Source organism: Sapajus apella, unplaced genomic scaffold, assembly GCF_009761245.1.
Source record: "Sapajus apella isolate SASKATOON/1434 unplaced genomic scaffold, GSC_monkey_1.0 scaffold24, whole genome shotgun sequence".
Lineage (NCBI taxonomy): Eukaryota > Metazoa > Chordata > Mammalia > Primates > Cebidae > Sapajus > Sapajus apella.
Genome location: NW_022436964.1, coordinates 844,031 through 856,845, shown reverse-complemented (window position 1 = coordinate 856,845; position 12,815 = coordinate 844,031). Strand labels below are relative to the sequence as shown.

The 12,815-nt window shown below is 35.2% G+C and overlaps 1 protein-coding gene across 16 annotated transcripts in view; it reads left to right on the top strand.

Annotated features, from left to right (window-relative positions):
• The window catches only part of NTRK2 (neurotrophic receptor tyrosine kinase 2), a 348,512-nt gene that overhangs the window by 42,962 nt on the left and 292,735 nt on the right, over positions 1–12,815 (top strand). For all 16 annotated transcript variants that reach the window (XM_032290797.1, XM_032290792.1, XM_032290798.1 and 13 more), the window contains 2 exons: positions 11,015–11,151; positions 11,710–11,842. In XM_032290797.1, the coding sequence (XP_032146688.1) occupies positions 11,015–11,151; positions 11,710–11,842 (270 nt within the window). The remainder of the gene's footprint in view (positions 1–11,014; positions 11,152–11,709; positions 11,843–12,815) is intronic.

The following is a 12,815-nucleotide window of genomic DNA, read 5'->3' as shown; positions in this document are numbered from 1 at the left end:
GTAACTGCTCTCTATTCTGGTACAAATTTGTACTGCTGAGAGAAATTGCCTAGAGGGACAAGAAATTCAATGTTGAGTCACCTGGCCTTTTGGCCAGCTCCCAAATCCCCATGGCTGTTGTGGCCACATTGGTTCAGCAGCCACTGAGAGGAAAAGAGAGAAAGCATCTGACTCCTGCTCTGATTTCACAAACTGCCTCTTAACGGACGTCTGCTTTGCCCTTGCCCGAAACCAATTCCCCTTTTTCCATTTTAATTTTTGGTTTTGTTGCCTTGGCAGCATTCTGGGAATGCACCCCGCCTTACGTGTTATTGCTCAGCCATTGTGCTTGGGATGGAGGACACATAAGGAGTGAACTGGTCCTCATTTTTCCTAATCCATTTGTTAGTTTTCAATCATTTTTTCCTTCTGTTTTCTACAAATTAGTCAGTGAATTGTGTGTCTAAGAGTGAGTTTTTGAATCTACTGTGACGAGGGCATGGACTCAATTGATCGATTAGGACTGAATGGTTATATTTATGGTAACATTCACAATTCATTTCAAAGTTAAGGATGCTTTTCAAAAAAAGCAACATTATGGAAGAGTGTGGCAGGTGAATTGACAGACTTATTTTTCCTATCATTTTTCTGTTCTTAACTGTTTTGTTCGTTCCCTTTTAATTTTTATTCTCTTTCAAGTGTTTTATTTTTATTGATATGTTTTTTTGCAAAAGCAATTTCCTACATTACACATGTAAAGTTAGTATTTTTCTTGTTCCTAACCATTTCAGGTCAGTAGTCATAGATCTATCATGTTCTTTTCAACCATTGCATGGTATTCATGGTACCATGTGTCTTAATTAGTTAAATGTTCCATATTGATAGGCATTTTGCTTATTTTCAATTTTTTTATTACTACAAAAATATTTCAGCAAGCATCTTTATTCATGCATTTTAAACATATGTACAAGTGCACAGGTGTCCCTAGAATACATAGAAGGAAGCAGAATTTTTGGTTTATATGGTTTGCACATTAAAAAATGGCTGTATCTGTTTATACCCACCCTAACAAGGTATACCTTGAAATTAGCAAACATTTTAGTGTTTATCTTTCTAAAAAATGCTATGTCATGGCTTTTGAGTTTGCATTTTCCTGATTATTATTGTGTATCTCCTGTGTTTATTGGACTGTGTTTACGCTTCAGTGAATTACTTGTTTATATCCTTTGTCTATTCTTCTGTAGGGTTTTTCCTTTTCTTTACTTTCATTGCTCTTTGTTTTTTCTTAATTGTTTGAAAGTGATAAATAGTCCCTTTTTAAAAAAATGTATAAAGGCAAAATATTTTCTGCACAGATTTAAATATATATTTTCTGCTTAGAGATATACTCACCAATAAGGCAGAAAATATTTTTTCTTCCCTTTACTTCCCCTCCCAGCTCTCAGTTTGTTATCATCTGGAATTTTATTTTTATATGGTTACTTGACTTTTTTGAAGATGCCCTATTTCTCTGCATATTATAGACTTTTGTTTCCTACTGTGTTCTCACAGTGTGATTTTTCTTTTAGCTGGAGTATATCTTCTAATACTTCTTTCATAGAAATTAAAAAAATAAAATCAAGTTCTTGAGTGGTGAGAAATTGGCCTGTATATTTTATTCTCAGTGGAATTTGCTGAGCAAAAATTATAGACTCGAAAACTCAGAACTTTGCAGACCTTGCACCGTATTCTATTTGTATTCAGTGTTACTGATGAGAAGCCAGAGGCTAGTCTAATGCTTGCTATTGCCAGATAACCTGTGCTTTTTTTTTCCTCTTTAGAAGTTTTTAGGATTTACTCCTTATCCATGTTATTCTTAAATTTCACCACAATGTAACTAGATGCAGGGTTGAATTTTTTTGTTGTTGTTTAATTCTGCTTGGTGTGTGGGATACCCTTTCAATGTGAGGGTTCATGTCTTCAGTTCTGGAAAAATTTTCTTATTGATTTGCCCTACGTATTCTTTCAATGTATTCTTTCATTCAAGATTAGACATTGGAAAGATATTTACACTTTTGGCTCCGCCCACACTGGTCACCCTTTCCTTAGTCATTTCCATCTGCTTGTCCTTGTGTGCTGCATTATGGGAGAATTGGTTTACTCACTACTTAGCTCTTCAGCTATTTCTCCAGCTGCTGATGTTTTGTTTCCTTTCAATCACTGATTATCAATTTCCATAATCTCTTGTGAGTCATTTTTTGTGACTGAAATGCCCTTTTCCATACTGGGGTTTGCCATATCTCCATGGAGTCCTGCAATCCTACCTCTACTTTTGGGTCCTTTGAGAGCCTCACTGTTTTGTGAAGGCTATGTGTCCATGTGGAACTGTGCTGCTCTTCATTAATCCTCTTCTGCTTTCTCTCATACAGGTGTTTTTTATAGTTTCTTGTCCATCAATGTTGTGTCTTCTCATTTTCTAACATGGTTCTGGATTTTAAGAAAAATATTGGGTATCACTTCTAGATATCTGGGATGAGAAGGGGAGCTTTGACTTTGGGGCTTAGTCATGTATTAATTTTCTTTTGATAGTTTCTCAATTTCGGTTCTTTTAGGAGAAGTTAGATATCTAAACAGAAAATGACACTAGAATGTTAGATTTAAAATCTTTTTTGAAATTCTGTGTTGAAGAAACCAGATGATAACATGCCAATATCTTCAAGATAGATGCCTTGTTTGAAAAAAAAAATGAATTTATGGTCAGCTGGCTTTTTCTTTTACATATACTTTTGAAACACATCTGTTGTGTTTAAGTTACAGATTTGAAGTTCATCTTATTTCCACACTTTCTTGGGGGTGGGGGGTCAAACTTTTTAGCTAACTGAATCAGTAGATACCATGGGCTTGTGTGTGTCATCATTGTAATCCAACAATTTACCGCAACTACTGTGGTCGTTGTATTTAGTTTGCAATTGGTACTATTTTTATTTCAATAAAAAAGAAGAGCTATTGAGATTTTATTTGTTTATAAGATGGGTTTTCTTTAAAATCTTCCCTTGTTAGTATTTAATCATAAAGATATTGTATGGAGAACAAGTTCTCTACATTTTATATGCAAATATGCATATTCCATGGTGCCTACTGTACCCTTTGAACATAACAGACGTTTGACGAAGGTTTGCTGAATTATCAAATGCATGAACCATATCATATTAATGGTCATATTGGACCAGGTTTTTAATATAATGGTGTGAATATTTCAGTTAATTAAAAATAACTTAAATACATTATTTTAGCCAAATTATTCCATAGTTTAGTTTTCTTAGTTCTTTTCGAAATTTTTTTCCTTATTGCATTTTTGAGAGAATCTCATTTCTTCTTCTTTTTTAAAATATCCTTAAAGATTAATCGAGCATGATAGATGGGACTGGGAAGTTTAACTGCATCATTCTCATTAATAGTGCAGTCAAAATGCCTCACAATATTTTTCTAACAGTCCCCTCCTGCTGTGAATTACTGTAAATTTATTCATGCTGTAAAACAAGTGGTGGTTCGTTTCTTCACAAGGCCCTTCTAAACCTTAGAAAAACTTTATTAATTGCAAGGCAACAAAACATTTTCAGATTACGTTTCCACATTAATTGGAATAAAGAGATGCTATGAGCAATGGTTCTGAAGACTGAAACAGAATCGTATAAGTGCTGGGAAAGAAAGCTGATTTTGCCAGGCTGTGCCGATTATCATCTCACATAAAAAATCTCCCTGCTACTTCTTATAGCATTTTTAATGAAATTGTTTATCATGTAGTATTTAAAAAAAACATTTCTTCTCAATTCCTGGACACTTAGATGATCTTCAGCAGTTAGTCTTGCAGTATAAATCTTTCAGTCACTTCCTCTGGCAGAATGAGATTATTAAGGAGCAGTGGATATAATATGTTAATTTTTAAAAATACTATCATTATTATTTAAATCTTACCTGAGAGCTTCTTCAGCAAGTGTTAATAGCACATGAAATGCTGTATCTTAAGTAGATGGCAAATACATTTAAGAAAGTCAGTATTCCTCTGGGTCATATCAAAACAATCCCTGCACCTATTTTACTAGTAAGTAGTTACCACACAGAATGATAGTCCCACAGTGAATATAAGGTAGCAATTCACTTGTTGGTTGAAGAACTGTGCCATTACTATGTAAACCATCTTTAATGGTCCCATGGATTGAAATTAGACTTGTCTTTGGTTTCCTTGCTATTTATTAGGACAATTTCCATTTTCTACTTTTCCAAACTTCAAACTTTTAATGTAAATAAAAAGTGATCTGAGAGTGAATATCAGATCACAGGTGCCCAGGAGGAGAGGCCGGATTCCTTGAGATAAATTGAATTTAATGATTTATTTTTAAGATTTACCTTTGGTTTCAACCACAATTTGTAGCATATATGTCTGTGTAGCATATTTGTACATACTCCTTCTTTTGTTTGTGTTGAACCAGGAAAATAGGCTGGTAATAATTCCACTTTGTTAACATTCCCAGATTAAAAGGATATGCTCTATGCTCTATGTGGAAGTTAGAGTGATATGAAACATTATTTTCTTAGCGACTTAGTTGGATTACTTTCTTTCTTGAAAACCACATACAAAGACTACTTTAGTGTACTGCTTTGCTTTAATTTTCTCCGAGATCAGGCTTTATCTCCTAAATAAAACAAACCACACAGTGGATCGTTGTTTTTCTTTATCTTCTTAGAATGTCAACTGCTGTTTAAGTTTTTGTGTTTAGAAGTTATGTAGTAGCTGTCACTGTTGTGACATGGCTCACATGTGCTTAGAAGCACAGTTTCAAATTTGAGGTTGCAAAGTCCTTTTGCTAATTTTCTGCCATTTTTGCTACCAGCTATAAAGCAGTCACTTCTAAATAGGTTAGGCTCATTTTGGCTTCATTCTTGGTTGTGGAATATATCTGTTTACGAGGCAAAGAACTTGGAAGATATGGCAAGGAGATAGAAAGGTAGGGGGAAGGTTATAGAATTTTAGTATTCTGCTGAGAAAGAATTGAGAGATAGGTAAAGTGCTTATTTGTTTTAAGTTATTTATGTGCACACAAATAGAAGTGAGAGGAGAGAAGGCAGAGAACAGACAAAATTATAATTTACTTGAATATTTTTATACATATAGAATAATGACCCAACATGAAATGAACAGAGCTCAGGACCACTGAAGCAAGCTGAAAACAAACACAAGCCAGACCTACTGGTGATTACTGAAAAATATTAGTAAAACCCAACCTTGGCCCATCTTATTTGTTGCCAAGCTAAGTTAATCCAAAATGACTAGAGATTTATTTTTCCTTAATAGAAAGTGAGGGCCTACACACTTTGAATGAGTGTTTGAAGGACCTAGTCAATTTGGTCAACTCTCAACAAGTATGAACTAATGGGTGGAAGCAAAGACATGGGAGATCCCAGCAAAGGAGGCAGCAATAATGACCTGGTTAAGGCACTGGACAGACAGACATGGGCTAGGGCCAAACCCCCTCACTAGCTATTTAGTCATGATACTTGATAGCCTTAACTTCTTCATCTGGAAATAGAAATATTAATGACACCTACTTTCTAGGATTTTTAGGATGACTGATAAGGTAATAAATGGAAAATATTTAAAATAGAGTCTAGCACATACTAGGTACCCAATATATATTAGCTATTGCAACCATCAATAAGAATAGATTTAAATGTATTTTACATCTGAATTTAAATATATATATATATCTCTTATATTTTGTCAAATTGCTTGAAATGAAAATAAAGCCACAACAGACATCACAATCAAAGAAAATGTTATGTATTCAAATCTGCTTGGCGAATGTAAGATCAATGGAATTAAAATGGGTTTCTTTATAGTAGGAGTTCTCAGAGCTTTTAATTTGCTAATGTGCATTGTGAACATCCAGAGTTTCTTAGTTTCTTACCGGGCTTTCCTCTTCTTCGTTTTTTTTTTTTTGTCATCTTGGATTTTTTTTTTTTTTCTCTAGAACATTTCAAGAAATTAGAGTTCCATAAGAAATGCTTTGGGGAAATTTTGATGTATAGACGTATAGCTCAGGCCCATGTCAGATTTAAGAATAGTTGTAAGAACAAAAGCCCATTGAACAATTGCCCAACATTTAGAGTCTAAACCCCTGTCCTTTCAAGTGTGTTCTGTGGAACAGAGAGTTTATTAGAAATGCAAATTATTAGGCCCCAACCCAGACCTATTGCAAAAGAAACTACATCTTTAACAAGATACCCTGGTGATCCATATGCACAATAGAGTTTAGGAAGCTTTGATGTAGAGAAAGCCAACATTTTCACTGCCTGGTTGAGGATTTTCTGCTGAGGTCTATAGGCCAGGACATCCTTCCTGAAGGAATCCAGATCAAGAGACATTTACACAGAGGTATCTGTCTGCCTGGAAAGCTGGTCCTCTCTGATTTCCAGCGAGATTCCCCAGAGTGAAAAGGGAAGACAGCTAGCTGTAAGGCTTAGAGTCAGGATCCCTTTAAAGTAGAGTTAGCAGCTCTTGGAATCATTGCTGGGCTTTGCTGTGTACTTGTGCCGATTTCAAATCTTATTAAGCCAGGAAGTAGTGCCTGGCAACTGGTTTATCCCGCCTTGGCTATTCATGCTTCCCAATTCATTTTTATTGTGCTAATTAAACCTCAAGTGATATTTCAAGTACAGATTGTTTTTTCCATTATTGAATCTTCGGCCAGCATATTAACGCTGTAGAATTAAACGTGAGTCAGATGCTTACTCATTTGTGGAAGACTTTACGTTTAAAAGATCTAGACTTGGCCAATTTTACTCAGATTCCTTTGGAAACTGCGATGAAAGGATGATACAATTTCTCTATAAATAAAGGAGACTCATGCTTCTACAGAATAGACATGTAATTATTTTTTAAATGAAATAATTTCTTTATCCAGGATACTCATTGGTATTTATGGTCCATGATGAAATGGATATGTACATCTTGGGAGGAAGTGGTGAAGACCCTGAGCTTTGAGTTCAAATTCTAGGTCTGCATATACTTAGACAGTGTTGGATAATGTATTTGACTTTTCCAAAACTCATATACTTCATTAACTAAATGAGGGCAAAATACTTATCTTCAAGTTCAGTTCTAAGAATGAGATAAAACAAGGTACTATGCAAAATATCTGGTTCAGTGAATGCCCAATAAATGTTAATATTAGTGTTACTGTAATTAAATGCTCTTAGAGCTGTTGATTATATAAGCTTAACAAAAAACCTACATGAGATTTTATAGGAAAAATTAACATTATAATGTAGCGTTTCCTACTGAGAATCTGTTTATTTTAACCTTTCTCTGTAGAGAATTTCCAAACTATTAGATACGTTTATAAAAAGTAGGAAATTCATCCCATAGGTTTGAACTTGAAATGCCAAGGTGGGTGTCTTTAAGCTCCATTGGGGGGCGGGGTCTGGCTATGGAGGGGATCATATCTTGAGAACAAGCACCATGACAGGCCTTGACTCTGATGGTCACCCTGGAGTCAGCAGATAAATCTATAAATAAAGAAAGTGGGAGAGACAGCCCGGCACGGTGGCTCATGCCTGTAATCCTAGCACGCTGGGAGGCCGAGGCAGGTGTAGTGTCTGAGCTCAGGAGTTTGAAACCAGTCTGGGCAACATGGCAAAACCCTGTTTCTACTAAAAATATAAAAAATTAGTCAGGTGTGGTAGTGTGTGCCTGTAATCCCAGCTACTCAAGAGGCTGAGGCGCAAAAATTGATTGAACCCAAGAAATGAAGGTTGTAGTGAGCTGAGATTGTGCCACTGCACTCCAGCTTGGGAAATAGAGCAAGACTCTGTCTCAAAAAATAAATAAATAAACAAAAGAAGAAGAAGAAAAGAAAAGAAAAAAGTGGGAGGGAGAGTCACAAAGCACGAACACTTGTAAGCTAAAAAAGCAGATGGATGAATAGTAACTTACTTAAAGGCTGAGAATACTGGTTGCCAAGTTGACAATGGAGAAAGCCAAGGGACAACTGGTTTATAGGGCAGAACTACTACAATGCTTAAGGCATGAGAATACAAGTAATGCCAAATAGTCTACTGGTTGCAAGTGTGCTAAGCCCAGGTGACTGAATCTCTTCCACCTCAGCAGAAGATTGGAGGCTTAATTCTCTAAAGTAGATAAAACATGGGTTCTGAGAAATTCCGTGGGAACCATAGAGAATATGATGGATTTACATATGGAATATTAATATTTCCAGACCTCTTTCTCCTCCAAGCAGGAAGTTGGAAGAGCATTATTTGAATAATTTGACCACTCCTTTCTTCAAAATGATTTCATGATCCTGACATCAGATGGTACCTAGTATATAGGCCAGTAATATTATCCTACAATGAAGCGGACAATTCACAAATATGTGCAATGCTTCTAGAACCCTGTTCTTAAAGATGTATGAACAACCAGACATAACTGAGGAAAGCTTATAATTGAAATACAAACACAAAAGCACCATAGAGAGAAAGAGGAAAAAAAAATGCAAGAAACAAAGTTGATATAGAGAAAAAAAATTCAAGAAATGATTATAAATATCTCAGAGAAATTGTAAGAGATATTGCATCCATGGAACAAGAAGAGGGTGCTATAAGAAAAAAGAACATTCAGGAACAAAAGAAGAGCCTTGGGAATAAAATATATGACAGAGGAATGAACAACCTTAAAAGGGGGTTTTAAAGGTTAATCTAAAAAAAAATCCCTTCGAATAAAGCAAATAAATGAAAAGAAGGAAAATAGAAAGGATTAGAGAATTAAGTGGGCTACCTAGAAGGCCCAACCTCCAAACAATAGGAGTTCTAAGTGATAAGAAAGCATGTTCATAGTTATACTGGCAACACGTTTTTTTCCTTTTATGGTGATACATATAGCAGTGTTGCAATGTGTAATTAACACTGTCTTAAATTTGATGAAATATAGTAAGCATTGCATATTAGATGGTTCTGCTGTTGGTAAGGCTTGCATACTTATAATAATCTTTATGTCTGCATCGAGACAATGTAACTTTACAGCATATGTAGAGTATGTTGAATGTGATGGGGGCCATGGGGAGGGCTGGAATTCTGTGTGAAAGTGAGCCCATGTCTCATCTTCCACAGTGGGAGGTCAGTAGATACTGCTGAAACAGGAAAACCAAGAAGTAGCAATAAAGAATGATACTTAAAGATGAGCAGATCAATACCAAAAGAAGAAGTTAAAAGTGATGAAATGGGTGCCTCTGGGAACAGGAAATAGTGCCACATGGGTAAGGTGGGACTACTGTTTTTCATGCACAGTAGCTTTAATCTTTTTCATAAGTTTTATAGAATTATCAACTCTTCAAACCATGTGACTAAATAAAACGAAGTATATATGTATTTTAAAAAGTCACCCAGTTATGCAATTGACTGCAAGGAGATTTTTCACTAAGTAAGCCCATTTCTTCTGTCTTGTCTTGACATGCTTCATAATAAATTGAACAGCTTAACTGTCATAGAAGTTGTGAAGAAAACACATTGAGAAAAATAAAACTCATCCAAAGCCACAAAGTATGTGTGGGTTTAGGGTGTACTGCACTCTCTGTTAATCATTGTTATATATTTCATTGCCCTGTATAACTCTGGCTATTAGGGACTTTTTTTTTTTTTTAACCCCATGAAAGATGTAACATTGCTCTCTATTGGATGCTTACAAGAAGGAAGAGTATAGAAGTGGGTCTCAGTAGCTCCTGAAAGCCAGATCTTACTGGGGAGTCTTCTCCTAGTGGTGGAAAAACCATGAGACATAGACTGTACAAATCTTATTCCAGTCTGATTTCACTAATAAAGAAAGATGGCTTTGCCAGTAAGAATACATCATAAGAGAAGGGTTTATGCATAGTAATGTGAAGATGACAGGTCAGATATTGCCAGATGGGTGGGTTAATTGCAATTTAACGGCTGTTGAAAATGAATTGCCTTCTTTGACCTCCAGGTTCTGATCTGAGTTAATGACGTATCATACTCCTGCAGGACATAGCTATGGGGTGACTATAGTCCCAAGCAGAGTTTCTGACACCAAGAGAGGGATAGGCTCCACTAGCAGGTCCTGACATAATGTTATACCCTTTAGGACATGTCTATGTATAAAAAATGCTATGATCCTTATGCAGTTTAAAGCAGTGTCAACACTCATTTGGCGTGATAATTTCATGAAGTGATAGCAACATCCCTAAAATTACACATAGTTTTGAAATGTAAAAGGATAAAAATGATGCTTTGCTAGACTAGTAAAAAATCTTTACAAGGTTCAAAGGATCATCTAATAAATACATTCTCACAGTTTTTCCAATAAAAAGAACTTTTCACTGAAATGAGTCCATATACCTGTTTTCATTATATTCTAAATAAGATGAACAATTTTACCTAACTTTGAAACATTTTAACACTGCAATAGTTTAAGCTTCCTGTCTGAAAAATGCTTTGAAACTACATTTTCTTCAACAGAATGACTCTTTCAAAATCTGTGTCTGGTAGTAGGTTAGATTTGTGAGAGTTACTTAATGCAAAAAACAGATTTTTGCAAAAGCAAAATAGATCCATCTCACCATTTTGTGTTCTTGAGCAATAAAAAAAAATGAGGGGTAGGAGACAGAGGGAAATAAAAGACATAATGTCTGTCCACAGGTACAATCTCTGTTTATGTGCACAAACTGGATTAGTAACTGTAGAGCAGAAAAAAAGGTGGAAGACAGTTCTATATGCTAGTGTTCTTGAACATAAAAGGTTATTCTGCAATAATACTGTAAGAAATGTGCATAATTTATTTTGAAATCTAATTATGGCTTTTTTGGTTTACGTGGAATCTATGAAGCTGATCAACGTGGCACTTTTTCAGATCAACATAAATCAGTCTCAAAAAGCAATTAAATATTGATTTTTAAAGCATAAACAGTTTTCAATTTATTGCTATTATTTTGATACTGCATTTAACTATTTGCATACGCCTCTGTTTACTTTTCTTGTTCCACAGGTTTACCATCTGCAAATTTGGCCGCACCTAACCTCACTGTGGAGGAAGGAAAGTCTATCACATTGTCCTGTAGTGTGGCAGGCGATCCGGTTCCTAATATGTACTGGGATGTTGGTAATCTGGTTTCCAAACATATGGTAAGGCTTGTGTTTGGCTGTGTCTTAATAGAGAGAAAAGAGTGTTTCAGACTGTGAGAATGTATTAAACCAGCGATGATCATTTGATATTTTATAGGGCTACATATAGAAATTTACAAAGAGTTTTTGATGTACATTTACTTTCTACTTATTCTTAATTAACAAAGACTAATGCAGGCTTGCATTTTAGTTATGCATACCTAATAGAGTGAGGAGTCTTCATATCCCTCGTGAGCTCTGTGTATTATCCTGAGAAAAGCGGGTGACTTTCCCTATGGTCTTCTCCTTTAGGGGGAATTCAGGGATCAAGTCAACCTCATACACTTAGCAAGTGAGATCTAGAGAAATAGAATAACTTCTGATTTACTTGTTTGCCTGAGCCCAGTTCAGGCAGAGAAGCTTTTCTAACGTTATATATATATATATTATACATATATATATATATATATATATATATTTTTTTTTTCCTCTAATTAGGGAAAGAAGCCCCAAATCCTGTCACTTTGGGAATCAATTCTAATCAAGGTTATTTTTTTTTTTCTGTTAATTCATTTGTAGAATGAAACAAGCCACACACAGGGCTCCTTAAGGATAACTAACATTTCATCCGATGACAGTGGGAAGCAAATCTCTTGTGTGGCAGAAAATCTTGTAGGAGAAGATCAAGATTCTGTCAACCTCACTGTGCATTGTACGTAATCAGACTGGCATGTGTTTTTAATAGCAAATGATCATGGACACACCTACGTTTGTTGCTGGAGCACTCTGGGTGCTGCTTAAATTTGTTAAAAAAGTATATGCAGTGTTTTGTGCATACTTAATTAAGAAACATTATCACCCTCTTTTACTTGTTCAATTTCTGCTTTACAACTCTTGCTCATCCATTATCTTTCTTTTAAGCTTCTTTCTCGATTTTGAGCTTGTGGTTTTGTGCCTTCCTCTGTCTTTTTTCTGATAGAATATTTTTTGGGCTGGTTGCTCCCTCTTGTTAATGTTTTAGCTTAAATTTTCATAAAGCAGTTTCTAAAACTTTCTTCCTCTATAAAAGCAACATGATGCTTTAAAATTATGATTCCTAAAGTATTTGCTGGCTGTTCACAAATGCCTAATTGTACTGTTGATAAAATAAAACCTCATTCATTTGACATCAAGTTTCTGTGAAAAGGTAGGATTAGTCCTACTTAAATTATTGAAAATTATTATCACCTGTAGAAAACTTTTAGTATTATTGTTTTAAATTTCTGTATACATTGAATCTAAGTTAAAAGATATCCATCCTCTTAAACATAAGTGCATTGTTCTTCAGTATTATAACTAATACAATATATATTTTGAAATTCCAAATTGTGGCTTTTAGCATGACGATGTATATTCAGTAAAAACTATATAGATACTTCATGTCATTGTAGATTCTGACCTGGCATATTATAAATTAATGAGGTTTTACTTCATTTGGATTGAACTCGGATGAGAAAAAAATGAGCGTGCATGTGTGTGTGTGTATGAGTTACACACGTGTAGAACCCCTGGCCATAGCTGGTGCTGATATGCTGGTTAACACTCACTCATAGCACACATTCAGTGTGTGATTGCTGGAGTGAACAATTGAAATCATCAGCTATAATGCTTTATCACTGTTAGTACCACCACTATGCCCAGTGGGG